General features: G+C 31.4%; 1 protein-coding gene across 2 annotated transcripts in view; it reads right to left on the bottom strand.

Moving 5' to 3' along the window:
• Positions 1–12958, bottom strand: part of LOC106476801 (metal regulatory transcription factor 1-like) — a 28027-nt gene extending 15069 nt beyond the window's left edge. For both annotated transcript variants that reach the window (XR_002609772.1, XM_013937429.2), the window contains exons 1-3: positions 12659–12958; positions 5695–5915; positions 3647–3797 (exon numbers count right to left, since the gene is read on the bottom strand). Coding sequence is in view for 1 of the 2 variants with exons in the window: in XM_013937429.2 (XP_013792883.1) it covers positions 3647–3797; positions 5695–5915; positions 12659–12948 (662 nt within the window). In the remaining variant the exon portion in view is untranslated. The remainder of the gene's footprint in view (positions 1–3646; positions 3798–5694; positions 5916–12658) is intronic.
• Positions 12959–14664: the final 1706 nt, after the last annotated feature.

The following is a 14664-nucleotide window of genomic DNA, read 5'->3' as shown; positions in this document are numbered from 1 at the left end:
TTTGTACTTCAAAATAAGGGTGTCTTATATTCCGAAAAATACGGTAGTTACTTAGTGTAAGAAATAGGTGTTTGACAGTACGTGAGTAAATAGCTTTATTTGTGCCAGTCCTTATTTTTAATTATGTTTTGATATATATATATATTAGCAATTTATGTATTATTGCACGATGCATATCCTAGTAGGTATGAAATCTTTCTTTTGAGAGGATGATACGTTATGTACACATATATAGATAATTGATTAATTGGAGTCAGTGTACCAGTCAAATCTAGCCATTACTGTCAAAATTGATCTTTTATTAGTATTACTATCATTGCCCTTTTCTTTATCATAATTAGCTTATTGTACTATGATCATTATTAATAATTTACTATAGAAAATTACTGTCATCATAATTACTGGAATTTCATCAGAGTACCTGTTACTGGTGTATGTAACCTGTGAAGAGAACATTTGTAGACACTTGACTCTGAATTTAAACTTCTAATTTTCAAAAATAGGAAGCCTTATGGATGTTTCAGAATGGTGGCTGAAATAAACAACTAACTCAAAAAAAAAGGCATCAAGAAATTTCAGAAAAGCTTTCACTGCAAATTTCTATGATATTACCATAATTAGCAAAATCCATTAATAAATAAAAAAATTATGTTCAAAATAAGTTAAATAACACTCCCCTTATTTATTCATACAGGTGGCTGATCATACAAAGACAAAACAATTATCTAGAGCAGAAAGCAAAAATTACAAATAGAAGAAAGAGTAAAAAGGGATTTTGGATCAATAGAAAAATTTATAACACATAAAAATTCTGTACCATCTTGTAGTTATATAAGGTACACAAGAAGAAACTAAACCAACTAATGAGACTGTATAAATCAACATCTTCAGTGGAATTGATAATGAAAAAGACAATAGAATCACAGATGATGAAATGCTGGAGATTGAAAACAAGGAGGAAAATGAAATTTTGCCTCACATAGAAAATATTTTAAGTAATGGCCCTGATGTTGAAGACAGTTCTGAATACAAGGAAGAAAATGAAAGTTTGCCTCACACAGAAAATATTTTAAGTGATGACCCTGGTAGGTGGCCCATTATATTATCTCATAATCAGGTGCAGTTACGGGAATAGAATGGACCTGTACATAAAATAAATGTAGATTATCCTGCTGATGAAAATGGAAGAATATTTTCAGATATATTTTATACCCTCATTTCAACAAATGGTAAAAATTGAGAGAGAAACTGGCTACTCTATTCTGTTTCATGTATTGGTGTTTTTTGCTTTTGCTGTAAATTACTCAGCAAACAAGAAAATCAAATGATTAAAGGGGAATTTTCAGATTGGCAACATGCTTCTCAACACTTCTCAAGGCATGAAAAAAGTTTATACCACATAAACAATTACAAAAAATGGTCAATCTTAATTCTGCTTTAAAAAATAAGTCTACCATAAATAAACAACAACAACTCTTTGAGACAGAAAAAATTACACTGGTATGCTGTAATCAAGCGAATGATGTACATTATAACATTTGTTTCCAGACAAAATCTAGCTTTTCAAGGTTCCTCTGATAAGTTGTATGAACCCAACAATGGAAATTTAAAAAAAGAAACAGAAATAATAGCTAAGTTTTACTCACTGATGGCTAAGCATATCAGATGCGTATAGAATAAAAAGAATATGCAGTGTCTTTAAATCTTCCAACTTTTTCAGAACAAATAAAGTTAATTCCTCCCCAGTGGAATCTGTGACAGGATAAAATGTAAGGAAATGTTCATTAATTTCAACCCTTTTGTATTTACTTCCACAAACCGAATGATTATAGTGATTTGTTCTGTGTACATCTGGTGTACGGTCAAGGATTATCGAAAAATGTTTTGCTCTTCTAGACATATATATAATATGAATTCATTAATTTCCTTTGAAATTAGTGTTATAATTTCATTTGGAATCTGATGTCCTAAATATGCAGGCACCTAAATATTCATGACATCAGAGGTTAGGGTTATGACAATGGCACCAACATGTGCAGTAAACATAATGGTTTGCAAAAAAGAATTCTAGATATCAATCCATGAGTTTTTTTTGTACCGTGAGCTTCCCAGCCTAAACCTTGTAGTTAATGATGAAGCAATGGTCACACTGTAGAATTTAATTCTGTGCAAAAATTACATGCATTTTTTTTCATCTTCAACTTAAAGATGGGGCATCTTAAAAAAATATTTTACAAAACTAATCTTAAAACCAATTTCAGAAACCAGGTGGGAGAGCAGGGTTGATGCCAACAAGCCTCTAAGATTTGAAATCAGAGAAGTATATGATAGTCCGACAGAATTAGCGAATGGAACAAATAAAGATATGACCACTCACTACCAGGCTAAATGTATGGCTACAAAAATTAAAAGCTTTAAGTTTCAAGATTTTATTTTAACTTGTAGTAAAGATTTGGCTGAAATCATTGAAGTAGAACCTAAGTTCCTGAACACAAATGTTGTTCATTGCCAGAAGAAGGTTAAGCATTTTGACTATGAACATGCAGATGAACCTATTAATGATCCACAAAGAAATTTCAAAATTAATTTTTATTTTTCAATTTTTGACAAAACCTTAACTCATTGAATGAAAGATTTGCATTACTTAAGAAGTATAATGAAGCGTTTGGCTTTCTGTAAAACTACCTCAATTGAACATGAGATTGCTGATAAGTTAGACACTCACCAGCTAATAAATACATTTTATGAATTAAAAGCCAGATGAGCCAATATTATATAAAGATTATCAAAGTTTTATTTGTTTATTAAATTGTAATTATTTATACTGTAAATGAAGATGTATCACATTATGCAGTTATTGATTGTTTTTTCAAACTTAAAGTGTGTATGGCTTGTGAACTAATAAAACTAAATGTATGTATATTAACATAAGATTCAGTAATATTAGTGTTCATCTTCTTTTCTGTTTGATTTTCATATCATGTTTTTATGTTCATATGGATATTTTATACTAAACAGCTATAATTTAGTTTTACCAGTGTTAAAATTAGTGCATGGCTTCACTGGCTTGTGTAATAAGCGTTATATTTAATCTAATAAAAGTTGATATTATTACTACTGGTCTACTTTACTGTTAGATCATAGTATGACGTTTTTATTTTTTTCAATTAATATTGTTTGTATATGATTTGATTTAACTTGGAAACTCGTAGGGGGTGGCGAACCTGAATCTGCACATGGTTGACTCAGAGGCACGATTCGGCCCTGTTCCAATGTTATTGTTAAGAGAATTAATGTGCATGGAGGATGTTGCCCTTCTATGGTTAGAGGGCTATAGTCTAATGATAATTACATAATAGGCTGGTGCAATACACTTTAATACATGTAGGGGTGGCAACTTCATTCAAGGATTGTGGCATGCACAAAAATATTTACAGTACTGACACAAAGTAATAGCTCTTTGTCATGCATAGAGTTGAGTATACATTTCTGAAGACAATTTCTATATTTATTTTTTAGAGGCTTGTAATATCTATCTCAAATTTCTGATTGGACATGATCTCCTATATCTAGAATAACGTGACATTAAAAAATGGTAATACTTAAAAGAATGTAAACTATAAAAATGTCAAGCTGTAATCCTTACCTATACAAAGTGTTGAAAGCTTTTTCACAACCTCCAATATTACATTCAAATGGTTTCTCTCTTGTGTGAACTCGTACGTGAATCTTTAAGCTGTATGATGTCAGAAATGTTTTTCCACATCCTTCTTGTGTACATACAAAAGTAAACTCTCCTAAAATTTAAGTTAGAAAAATTAACAGACAATTTGAATTTTTTCAAATGAGAATATTTAATAATTTGAATAATAGAGAAAAAATTTTCATTTTTGACAAAATCATTAAAAAATCCTAATTTATATTCATAATTTTATCTTATTGATGAACAGTTTAAATTTTAAATCATAATTTTATTATCACATTTTAAGTTACACACTTAATAGACCTTTTTTTCAGTGTTACTGCACACCAAACAGCCAATATGTGTGTGTAGAATGAAAAAATTAAAATGATTTCCAATTATGCACTTGTACAAATGTGACCAACTAACTGGATCCACTTCACAAAACGTTTTTGGTTCACATTATGGAGTATCTGGTGGACTAAAAAAGGAAATAAGTTAAGCTTTTATAGTTCTTACATTAAAAAAAGGACTAATGTAATAAATAAAAATACATTAACTCTCATTTTTAAAGAATTAAACAGAGCTTGTGGTTCTAAATTCTAAGACTTTTATAGTGCTAACCCTCAAATTACCAACTAGTTTTTGCACCATTCACTACCAGTGAGAGACACACACACTGCATTATTATGAGTTTTGTTTTTGTCTATAACAGTACTCAGTTTGAAAAACTGATGAAACAAACTTAGTAAAATCACTCATTTTTAATGTAAAGTACATAGGGGACTCCAGTAGTAATTTGCTGGGTTAATTGCTATATTGATGGTAATTTCTTTCTCTTTATTTATACTTACTATTGTGTGACACACATGTTGTTAGACACTCTATAACTAACAAAGACATGGACCCACATACAACTTAGCAAATGTGTTTAAAAACCCAATGGTGTTTATATAGACTTCAATGGTAATTCTAGAGTTAACTGGAATATGGTACATAAACAATGCCATAAGAAAAAAAGGGATTAAAACTTAAGATAAAATTTATTTATTTACCTATTAAATATATGAATTTCAATATTCATTTGAAATAAGACAGAAACCAAAATATAAAAACTCAAATTACATTAAGATGAAAAATAAAGATATGCCACCACTTGATTAAATGCTTTTTTATTTTTATTTCAGCTTACCTTTGCTTCTAACTTGTTACTGACCCATAAGAATATACACAATCCAAAGATGCTATCAAAATAAGTATTTGTGTACCTAAACATTATTGAGTTGTAGTAACAACACCAAGGAGTAATAAGCTTTTTCTACTTTTAAAAGTGTTTCAGGTACATGGTGTATATACACAATAGCAAGCTCACATAATTACATAAGAAAGTTTTAATTTTTTGTTCTTCTGTTTGGTGACATTTTCTGTCAATAAGTTATACTTTTGTTACAGAATTGAGGAAATTGTACATGTTTGTAATTGATTCTTGAAACCGATGGTACTTGGTGAAATTCCATTACTAAAGAATTAAGGAAAATTGTATGTTTCACAAAAACCTCATTTATTAACAACCATAGTTTCCCCCTTACTGATGATGGCTTTGCTGGTGAAACTATGGTCATTAATAAATGGTGTTTTTGTGAGACATACAATTTTCCTCAATTCTGTAATAATGGAGTTTCACCAAGTACCAATGGTTTCAAGTATCAATTGTAATATTTTTGTTGCTGATTTTCTTTCTGAATATTTGTTTATAAGTATTATATCTATGTAAGTAAAAGCACCCATTAAAATCTTTATTTCTCACCTGTTCATTTCTTTTAACAAAGATTTGTAATTAATCACCTTAGTTTGTTAATTTGGAAATATGTTTGGAATGGAGTATACACTATTAGAATATTAAATTGAAAAAGGCCTAAACAGACAAATACATTGTTTTGTAATAACCACCTAAATTAAATTATTTGTACATATTTTAACATTAAAAACATCTTATAAAAGCAACAGCTAACCAGTATGAGTTTTCTGATGTGTTTTAAGATTTCCAGCAGTACTGTAGGATCGAGAACATCCTTCGAAATCACAACGAAATCTCTTGATTTCTTTTTTCTTAGTTTCCTGGTTTCTGCTCTCAACTGTAAGTGTAGCATGTGATGGATTGCGGGGCATGGGACTATTACCAGGATTAATCTGCATATATATTTGGTCTGCAGAGATAGTATGATGAATGTAACTGAAAATAAAACACCATTAAAATATCATTAAGTTTTGCTTATTTAGAATTAAAATAAATTTTAAAACAGGTACTTACTTTTGAAATACTGACAGCTTTGCCTTTTTGAGCTTGTACTCATGCTGTCAAAAAATATGTAACTCAAAACTTCTGAAAGTCTATTAGGTATTGCAGAACATGCATCACTTACACATAACTCTACCCTCCCATCTTCTATGTGAGTTAATGCACAAGCTCCAGGTGATCTCACATAAGCTCTCCTTTCCCATCATAATTTAAATTTGGTTTAAATTTCAGCTGATGAAAATCTGGTAGTAGTAGTAGATGGGAGGAAGGTATTTCAAAGGTTAGTACCTGTATGAAATTTATTTTAATTATCAAAATGTTAAATTCAAATCAGGTAGTCTTGCCTCTGAAATACAGAATATACACACTGAAAAGGAGGTGGGATCCAAAGAAAATCAAAAGGACAATTAAAAAAAACCATAAGTTATATGGCAGAAAGATACTACTCTAGATTACAATAAAGATGTAGCCAAGCAGAGTTGGAGTATAATCCAGAATCAGAAAAAAAAAAATTAAAGAATTGGATTTGATAGAATATGAGTGAAGTGGACCAACTTTATACAAAGACTAGAACTAAAGGACACTCAGAAACAATTCATTATTCTGAACAGGGTACTCTTCATCCATAATGTCCTTCAACTGAGGAAAAGGTGTCAATTTTGAGAGTGGTAAAGGTGTACCTCATGTGTGGAGACAAAAATGGGACAGATGATGGCATAAGCAGGTAGCTAAAATACTACGTTCTACTCTTGCAATGGAAGGTTCTCAGGGGAACAACCCAGTCTCATTAAAAGTAGACATATGCCAGGGGCTGTAAAAAAGCCATTGAGTCATGCTCCTGGCCAAATTCATGGGAACCCAGGGAAAACCAAAAAAAAAAAAAAAAGAAAATACCAAGCAGTTCTAAGAAAGGGCTCAACAATGTAAGGGCAATGAGGACATAAAAAAACACATAAATGATTCCCATCCAAGTTGGAACTGAAACAGCTAGTGATAACAGGAATTCCATTTCTGATATCTCCAACACTTGCCTACAGAGGTGGAAAATGATACCAATTGAGGCATCAACAGTTGTAAGATGGCATCCTCTATCCACTTTTCGAGAGCATCATCCTTTTGTGTAGCTCCAGTTCAGAAGATGGAATTTAGTCTAGGACAAATGTATGGGTATATGTGACCTGTTGAAAGTCCCAATAGGATGAATCCATACACAGAATTTCATATTATAAGGAAAGATCATGATATCTGATTTATTCAATTTTATTACAGGTGACAACATACTCTCATGGAGCCAAAATGCAAAAGGTGGAGTTGTATATTGAATAAATGCAGAGGTTAAAGGACTTGTGAGAGCCCTAACATGATGAATCCACATAAATACAGTCTCCATACATACATTTTTTTAAACAGAAAATCTCAGCAATACCATAAACCCTGTAAATTGTCAACAATGGGTGTTGGGCACAAAAAACAGAGCTTTTATGGATTCCACTGAGACTGGAGAATAATCAAAGACTGCAAATGGAGTCCTGAAGCTGAAAAGACAGCAATGTAATGAAGGTAAAATGCTGTCCTAAAGGATGTCCTCCAAAATATATAGAGACTGGAAAGCCAAAATTAGAGCCAAATGGTCAATTTTATGAGATGTAATTCAAAATTCATGTTTAAAGTGTTTGAGAACAGTTAGATCATCAGTACAAACCAATTTGTCAATGTGGATAGTGCAAGATCCATAGAGTGAGATTTGACATAAGGCACAAATAACTGATGTCAATCCCCTTAAAAAACAACAGCATTTTGTTCTAGTCAGATAGCAATGAAATATCCTAACAAATAATAGGAAACATTTTGTTGATTATATTATATTATATATTATATTATAATTATATTATATATTATATTATAATTATATTATATATTATATTACAATTAAAAATGAAGTAAAAAGATACCAAAGATCAAAGATAGGTAAATCATGTTTAACTTATGAGAAACAGCAATACTAGTATGCATGTTACTGTCAGGAAAATGAAAATGAATCAGGTTAAGAAATTTAATCCAAGCTATGAAAGGCCTAAAGTATTTAAGAATAAAATATTCACTGATGGCACATGAATAATGAATAGAATGGACCAAAATAATTTGAATGCTTAATAGCTCAAGTTTCAATTTCAATAAAAATATCATGAGAACTTACATGGTTCTCACTGTTAGATTTGGACAATTAGTGGTATTTGCTAAACAACTACTTTCCCCAACCCCACCACCTGTACAAGCAAAAGAAAAAACAAAAATGGGGAGAAGTACTAGTTTCATAATTTTATTACTGTACTATTTTATTCCTGGTTTTAATCTTCCTGTATTAACCTGTTTTTTTAAGGATCTCTGAATTATCCTTTTTTTCATGTTATATACATCTTCATGAGGTCAATGTTTATGGACTTTGTCACTGATTTGTTCTGAAAGATAATCTGGACATTTTCTACTTGGTGAATGAATCCCTAATGTTCTCTATAGACAATCACATGTTTGCCATTTTTAAAATATGCAGTAATCCCACATTAAACTTTAATAAATCAAATAAATTGACAATTAAAAAATGAAAACATGTTTTACTGTTACCAATAAGGTTAATAACTTTTTTATTTAAACACATCATAGTTGAGATTAAAAATAATTAAATAGTCAGTCAGCCAACTTATGTACATTGTTTGAAGTAGGATAAACATAAAATAATATTCAATAAAAAACTGAGGCATTAGAATACACTCATAAAATAGTAAACTGAACTAAGCTTATCTGATTTGAAAATGATTTTATTTCATTTGGTGAACATAATGATAAAAACTTGATATCTATTAAAAAAGTTAAAACTGTAATTTTAAACAAAGAACAAAACATCAACAAGATACCTTTACTAAGCATTAAACAATCTCTGGTCATATGACTTGTTTCATACTGTATATTTATTCCTGTGTTTAGGTAAACATCTTGTACCTGATGATGACAAAACCAGCCTTCTCCAAACATTGTACATTTATGATTTTGTTAAGCTTGTACTAAATTTTCTTTGTTACCCAATCAACCTATCTTTAAACTGTATAAGTTTATCTTATCTCAAGTTTCCTGTCTTCTTGTTGAAAAACATTTCTATGCTATTAAACCCTTTTCAGAAAGGCCATGTCATCTTGTTTGTTGACTCGCATTCAAAATTTTATTGTACTACAATTTCAAGAATTTATGTCAATAAGTTTGTATCAAACTGTAGATTATAATTCAAATTTTAGAACTATGCATTACTCAATTTCTTAATTTAAAAGTTAAAAAAAACACAGATAAACATCAATTTTTGTGTGTCACATGGTATGTTGTATGTAGCACTGGTTCAAATTAGATGTTTGTGAAGTCAAAATACTAAGTCTATTGTTTAGAACGAATTAGAAACACAAATTACAGATATTGCTCATGTAATAAATCAAACACAATGGCACTCTGCCCACCTCTTTCCATTTTTGGAAATGCTCCTTAAATACACTTACTTCTGCATATGACATGAATAACCAATTGGATGATCAGAATGTCCCCTAGTGGTTTTCTCAGCCTTTCTAACGTGGCTAGCACAATTTCTTTCTTTTGAACCAAGATTTCAATATTTTTTTAAGACTGAAATACAGCTTACCTACTAAGCTTGATAAATTATAGTGGAATTCTATGGCATTGATATAGTAATTCATGATTTTTTGGTTATTCAACTGTATATATAAAACCTAAAAAAAATTATTTTGTTTCGTATCCTCCACGTGCAAAATTTTAAAAGGCTTAGCAACCTATGTCAAGCAGCAACTGAGTACAAAGGTCATAACTAGAAGAGATAATGATACTAACTCTGAACCCCCTGGGGAGAAACCCCCGAGCTGCACGAAGGACTCTATCCCACCCAGAATCAGGTCACAGGCAGCCTCCATCGTCTACTACGATAATTAAGTAGTTTAAATAAACTTTGAATGTAACTCATTAAAACATCATGACATGTGCACTTAGACCCACCTGTCACGAAAGGTTTAAGTTTAATTGTTGGCGGCATATAAAAATTTTGAACGTTACTGATAAAGAATTACTTTTTAGTTTTAGTGAAATATTTGTCCAACATATCGCATCCTGGTACCAGCTTGTGCCCCAGTAGTTGGGAAACACTGCTTTAGAAGATTATGGGCCACATGACTGAAACATATAAGACCACTAACAGTATCTCTATGACAATGCTGTGGTGTATAACTGGTTAAAAATAAGTAAAGGACACACAAAAATAAATCTAATAGTTCAAATAGAAATGCTAATTAAACATAAGGCACCTTAACTTTAGCTAAAGAATAGTAAACATGAGAAACAGCCTCCCAAATTCTATAACTGAAAACTGCTTGGATAAATTCTGCACAAATAAAAAAAAACAAATTTGCCTATGGTAAAGAATTGTAAACCAGAGGCCCAGCATGGCCAGGTGGTTAGGGCACTCGACTCACAATCTGCGGATCGCGGGTTCACGCTCCCATCCCACCAAACATGCTCGCCTTTTTAGCCATGGGGGCGTTATAAGTGACGGTCAATTCCACTATTCATTGGTAAAAGAGTAGCCCAAGAGTTGGCGGTGGGTGGTGATGACTAGCAGCCTTCCCTCTTGTCTTACACTGCTAAATTAGGGGATGGTTGGCGTCATGAAGGGCATCCGGCCATAAAAACCCTGCCAAAACCGAAAATAGCGACCCCGTATAGATACGGGAAAAAGCTACGGAAGAAGAAGAAGAATTGTAAACCAGAAGTGACTGGAAGATTATGAAATGTGAGGAAAATAAAGAATGATCTGTGTATACAGAGGAAGATATGCCTACAAACAAAGAATGCAAATACACAAAGTAATTATGTATAGTTATGTAATACTTATCATATACTAGATACACTGTTGCTTCAGAGGTGTGAGAGATGAAAAGTATATTAATACTAATACCAGACAACAAATTAATCATACATATATATATCAAAATAATAATAATAATCTAAATAATCTATAAGTAACTGATAAAAATCTATAATAGCCTATAACAACAAATGAATAAGTAAGTCATTAAGACACTATGAAACCACATAGCACCAAGTTCATGACGTAATTTAGCCTACATATAATTTGTGATTTACTGAATTACTGTTTATTTTCAAATTTTTGTGAATTAACATAGTGAAAAAAATGTGATAAAAGTTTATTTATGAATTTTTGCTTCATCTTATCAACATACAGACAATATTTTATTATCATATTAGTTTATATTATTTATAATCTTTAACATAATCAAATGTAAAACTTGGTAAATAATGAGTTGTAATGTAACATCACATAACCTAAAGTCAAAAAGGGACCATTTGATCCTTCAGGAATATCCATGCACACCCACCCTTTAGAAAAGTAAAAATTTAAACCTACCCTTTGCTTTTCATGAAATCATCAATTCTTCTCTTAAACTTCTATTATATTATATATTATATAAAGTGCTGGCCTCCAGTACCAAAAAAAAGGCCACTTTGTTCCATAAGTCAGTCACCCTGTTATGTTATAAAACTGTCTTAACTGGTGCCTAGCTTTTCTTGCAAATCTTAACTTTGTGTTCACTCATTCTGTTCTCTTTAAAATTTAACACAAAAGGCCTTTTTATATTGATCCCCCAAAAATAATGGAGTAAACTTCAATAAGATCACTTCTTATCTTTTTCTTTTTGAATAGAAAATAAGGTGAGACCTTAACATGAAATTATCCAAGTAGCCTTTTTCCAAATCCCTTATGGTTAGCCAATAACCCTTCTTTGATAAGGAAAGCAAAACTATACACATTATTCCAAGTAATGCCTATCTAGTACTACTGATTTTTATAGAGAGAAAATTACATTACGTTTTTTGAATTGAAATCAGTAAGTCTTATAAATAAATCCTGAGATTTTATTAGTTTTACAACTAGTACTAGAAACAGAACACTGTTTCAATGCTTTGGGTGACTTAACCATCACTATACCAAGATCCTTTTTTTTTAGTTTTTGTAGTTCTCACTATTAACTTGGTCATATTAAATGTGTGATCCAAGTGCATTATTAGTCAGCTTTCTTGTAAGCCTTTTGGATTTCTTTATTTCTTTTTTAAACAAATCCTTATACTTCCCCTAGTTATGTAAATTTAAACTTCATAATTTATCCCTACATTTTAGTTTGCCGTAGTTACTTTTTTACTGTATTAACTTGAAACAAAATCTAGCTTATAAATGTAGAGGTACATTAAAATTTATATGGCACCATAGCCAATACACATTTTGACAGGGTGTGTCATTTCACAAATTACAGCAGGAATGATTTGGAACTTAACAATACTTGACAAATAAAAAAAGAGCTCTTAGTCTAAACATTTTGAAACTATCTAACTTGCTGGTTATTCAAATACAACTTTAGAAGTTTCACTTAAGTTAAAACAGTAGTCTTAAGATGTTATGGTTTCGAGACTATGAGTATGACTCGCACATTATAAAACCACTGGAAGTGGAACACCATTGACACTAAGAACTTAAAGAAGCAAACAAAACTATTAAAAAGTGAAGTTTTGAATAAATTATAGCACCTATCAATACTATAATGAGTATCACTTACCCAGCATTTTCCTGATCATGATCACTTATTTGCTCACCAACTGATATTGGATGTTGCAAAGAAAATTCCAGAGTTCCAACTTCACAAACTTGGGTAGAATCTGTACTGGAATCACTCAGGTTCATCATTTCACTCCCACGCGAGAAAATATCTTGAGAAAACGAAGGATTATCAAAACTGTCATCTAAGTAATCTTGAAAAGTCACCGTAGAGTTTCTACGAATAGAATCATTTTCCATTTTTTGGCCCTGAACAGAATGGATCTCGTTCACCATTCCCAATACTTCCATGTTACAGAGGTCACCCTTGAAAGAAAAAACAACAAACAAACAAAAAAACGTGTATATTAAAGGGACCTTATGTAAAATTGTTTTAATTTGAAAAAAATAAGAAGTAAAATAACACCATCAATATTTACTTAGTGAAGAAGCAAAGTTTAAACACATTTCTTTCATTTAACCTTACGAATAGTATATATATCTCACGTACAAAGATTATAAAAAGTAACAAAACAAGAACAAACGTTATTGAAAACGTAAATAAAGATATATTTAAAAAACTGCGTGTGAAACTGTTACATCAATATTTTTCGTAGTTTTAAAGTAAATAAGTTCACTAAATTGGATATTGAAATCACGACATTACAAACATTTTTACTTTGTTTGTCTGTTTGTTTCCGGTAGAAATTCCTTCCGAGGATCTTCAGCGATACAAGTCCTTTCTTGATTAAACCAGTTTATTCTTCCTCGATACAACTTTTAGTACACAGAAGTTCCACAATCAGCACGTTTCTCGTCACTTTAAACTTAACAACTTCTATAATACACGCTATAAATCACAGCGATTCACAATCTCGATAACTTCGCTCTCGACGAGTGCAAAACACACACTTTTTGACTCACTAGCTCGAAACTAACAGAGATCATAAATTACACAGAACTCAAAGTAACTACTGCTCTCTGTTCAGTCATTCCGCTGGCTTCTTTCTGCCAGGCTTATATACCAACGAAAAGGGCATCTCGAACACACTCGGACTTCCCCGATCATTCGAGAAACTCATCAGCAGTGTCATGTGACTTCCATTGTCGTAACAATATTGTAAGTTAAAGTTATTCCCACTCATTTTGCGTAGAACCTTAGACAATGTTTTTAAGAGAAAGGCACAGATAATTATATATATATATATATATATTTCTATTGAAGAAAACAGAACTAACTTTTCTTCTGCCAAAAATTGCAAATCAGGGTTTTAACTAGTTAAAGCACCAAGAACAGCATTCCCTAGGGTTTTAAAGTCAAAGTGATTGAGGATTGAAGAGTTGCTAGCATATTAAAGAGGGTGCTAAAGAATTCTTCTACAAATTATATGCCAGTTAAACTCACTTCCATACCTGGAGAAATTATAGAAAGTTTGATGAAAGAATCTTTGCAAAACCATTTAATGAATGATGATATCATAAAAGAATGGCAAAATGGACTCACTAAAGGCAAAGGAAAATATCCTGTTAACGTACTTGTTATTGAATGATGGAAAATATGTGGACTTGATATACATACATTTTTAAAAGGCTTTTAATAAGATGTTGATTAAACAGAATATCAGCAAAGAAACTCATTTCGGTGAGGATTTAGGGAAATTGTTAACTTGATTGAAGAATGGCTGGGTGTGAGAAGCAAAAGAGTCCAGTCAAACCAGATTGAGGTGTGCCTCGAAGGCCCTGTTTGGGATTTTATTTTATTTTCCTTAATTTCGTAAATGGCAACAATAGGGGTATATGATTAATAAACTTGTAAAGTTTGCAGATGACGTTAAGCACTTTCGCGTTTATGACTGTTTTGAAATGTTCAGGCAAGGGCAAGTAAACTGGTTGAGCTCCCAGTCTGGTAAAATTTTTGAGCTCTTTGAAGACAGGGGCGACGACAAAAACAACGACATTAATATTGTTACATCTCCAGTCGTTAGTTAATTTTTCGTAAATTCGTTCCGACGAAACTTTAGCGACACA

The sequence above is a fragment of the Limulus polyphemus genome, unplaced genomic scaffold (assembly GCF_000517525.1).
Source record: "Limulus polyphemus unplaced genomic scaffold, Limulus_polyphemus-2.1.2 Scaffold158, whole genome shotgun sequence".
Lineage (NCBI taxonomy): Eukaryota > Metazoa > Arthropoda > Merostomata > Xiphosura > Limulidae > Limulus > Limulus polyphemus.
The sequence above is the reverse complement of the archived record's forward strand: the minus strand, read 5'-3'. Positions and strand labels throughout refer to the sequence as shown.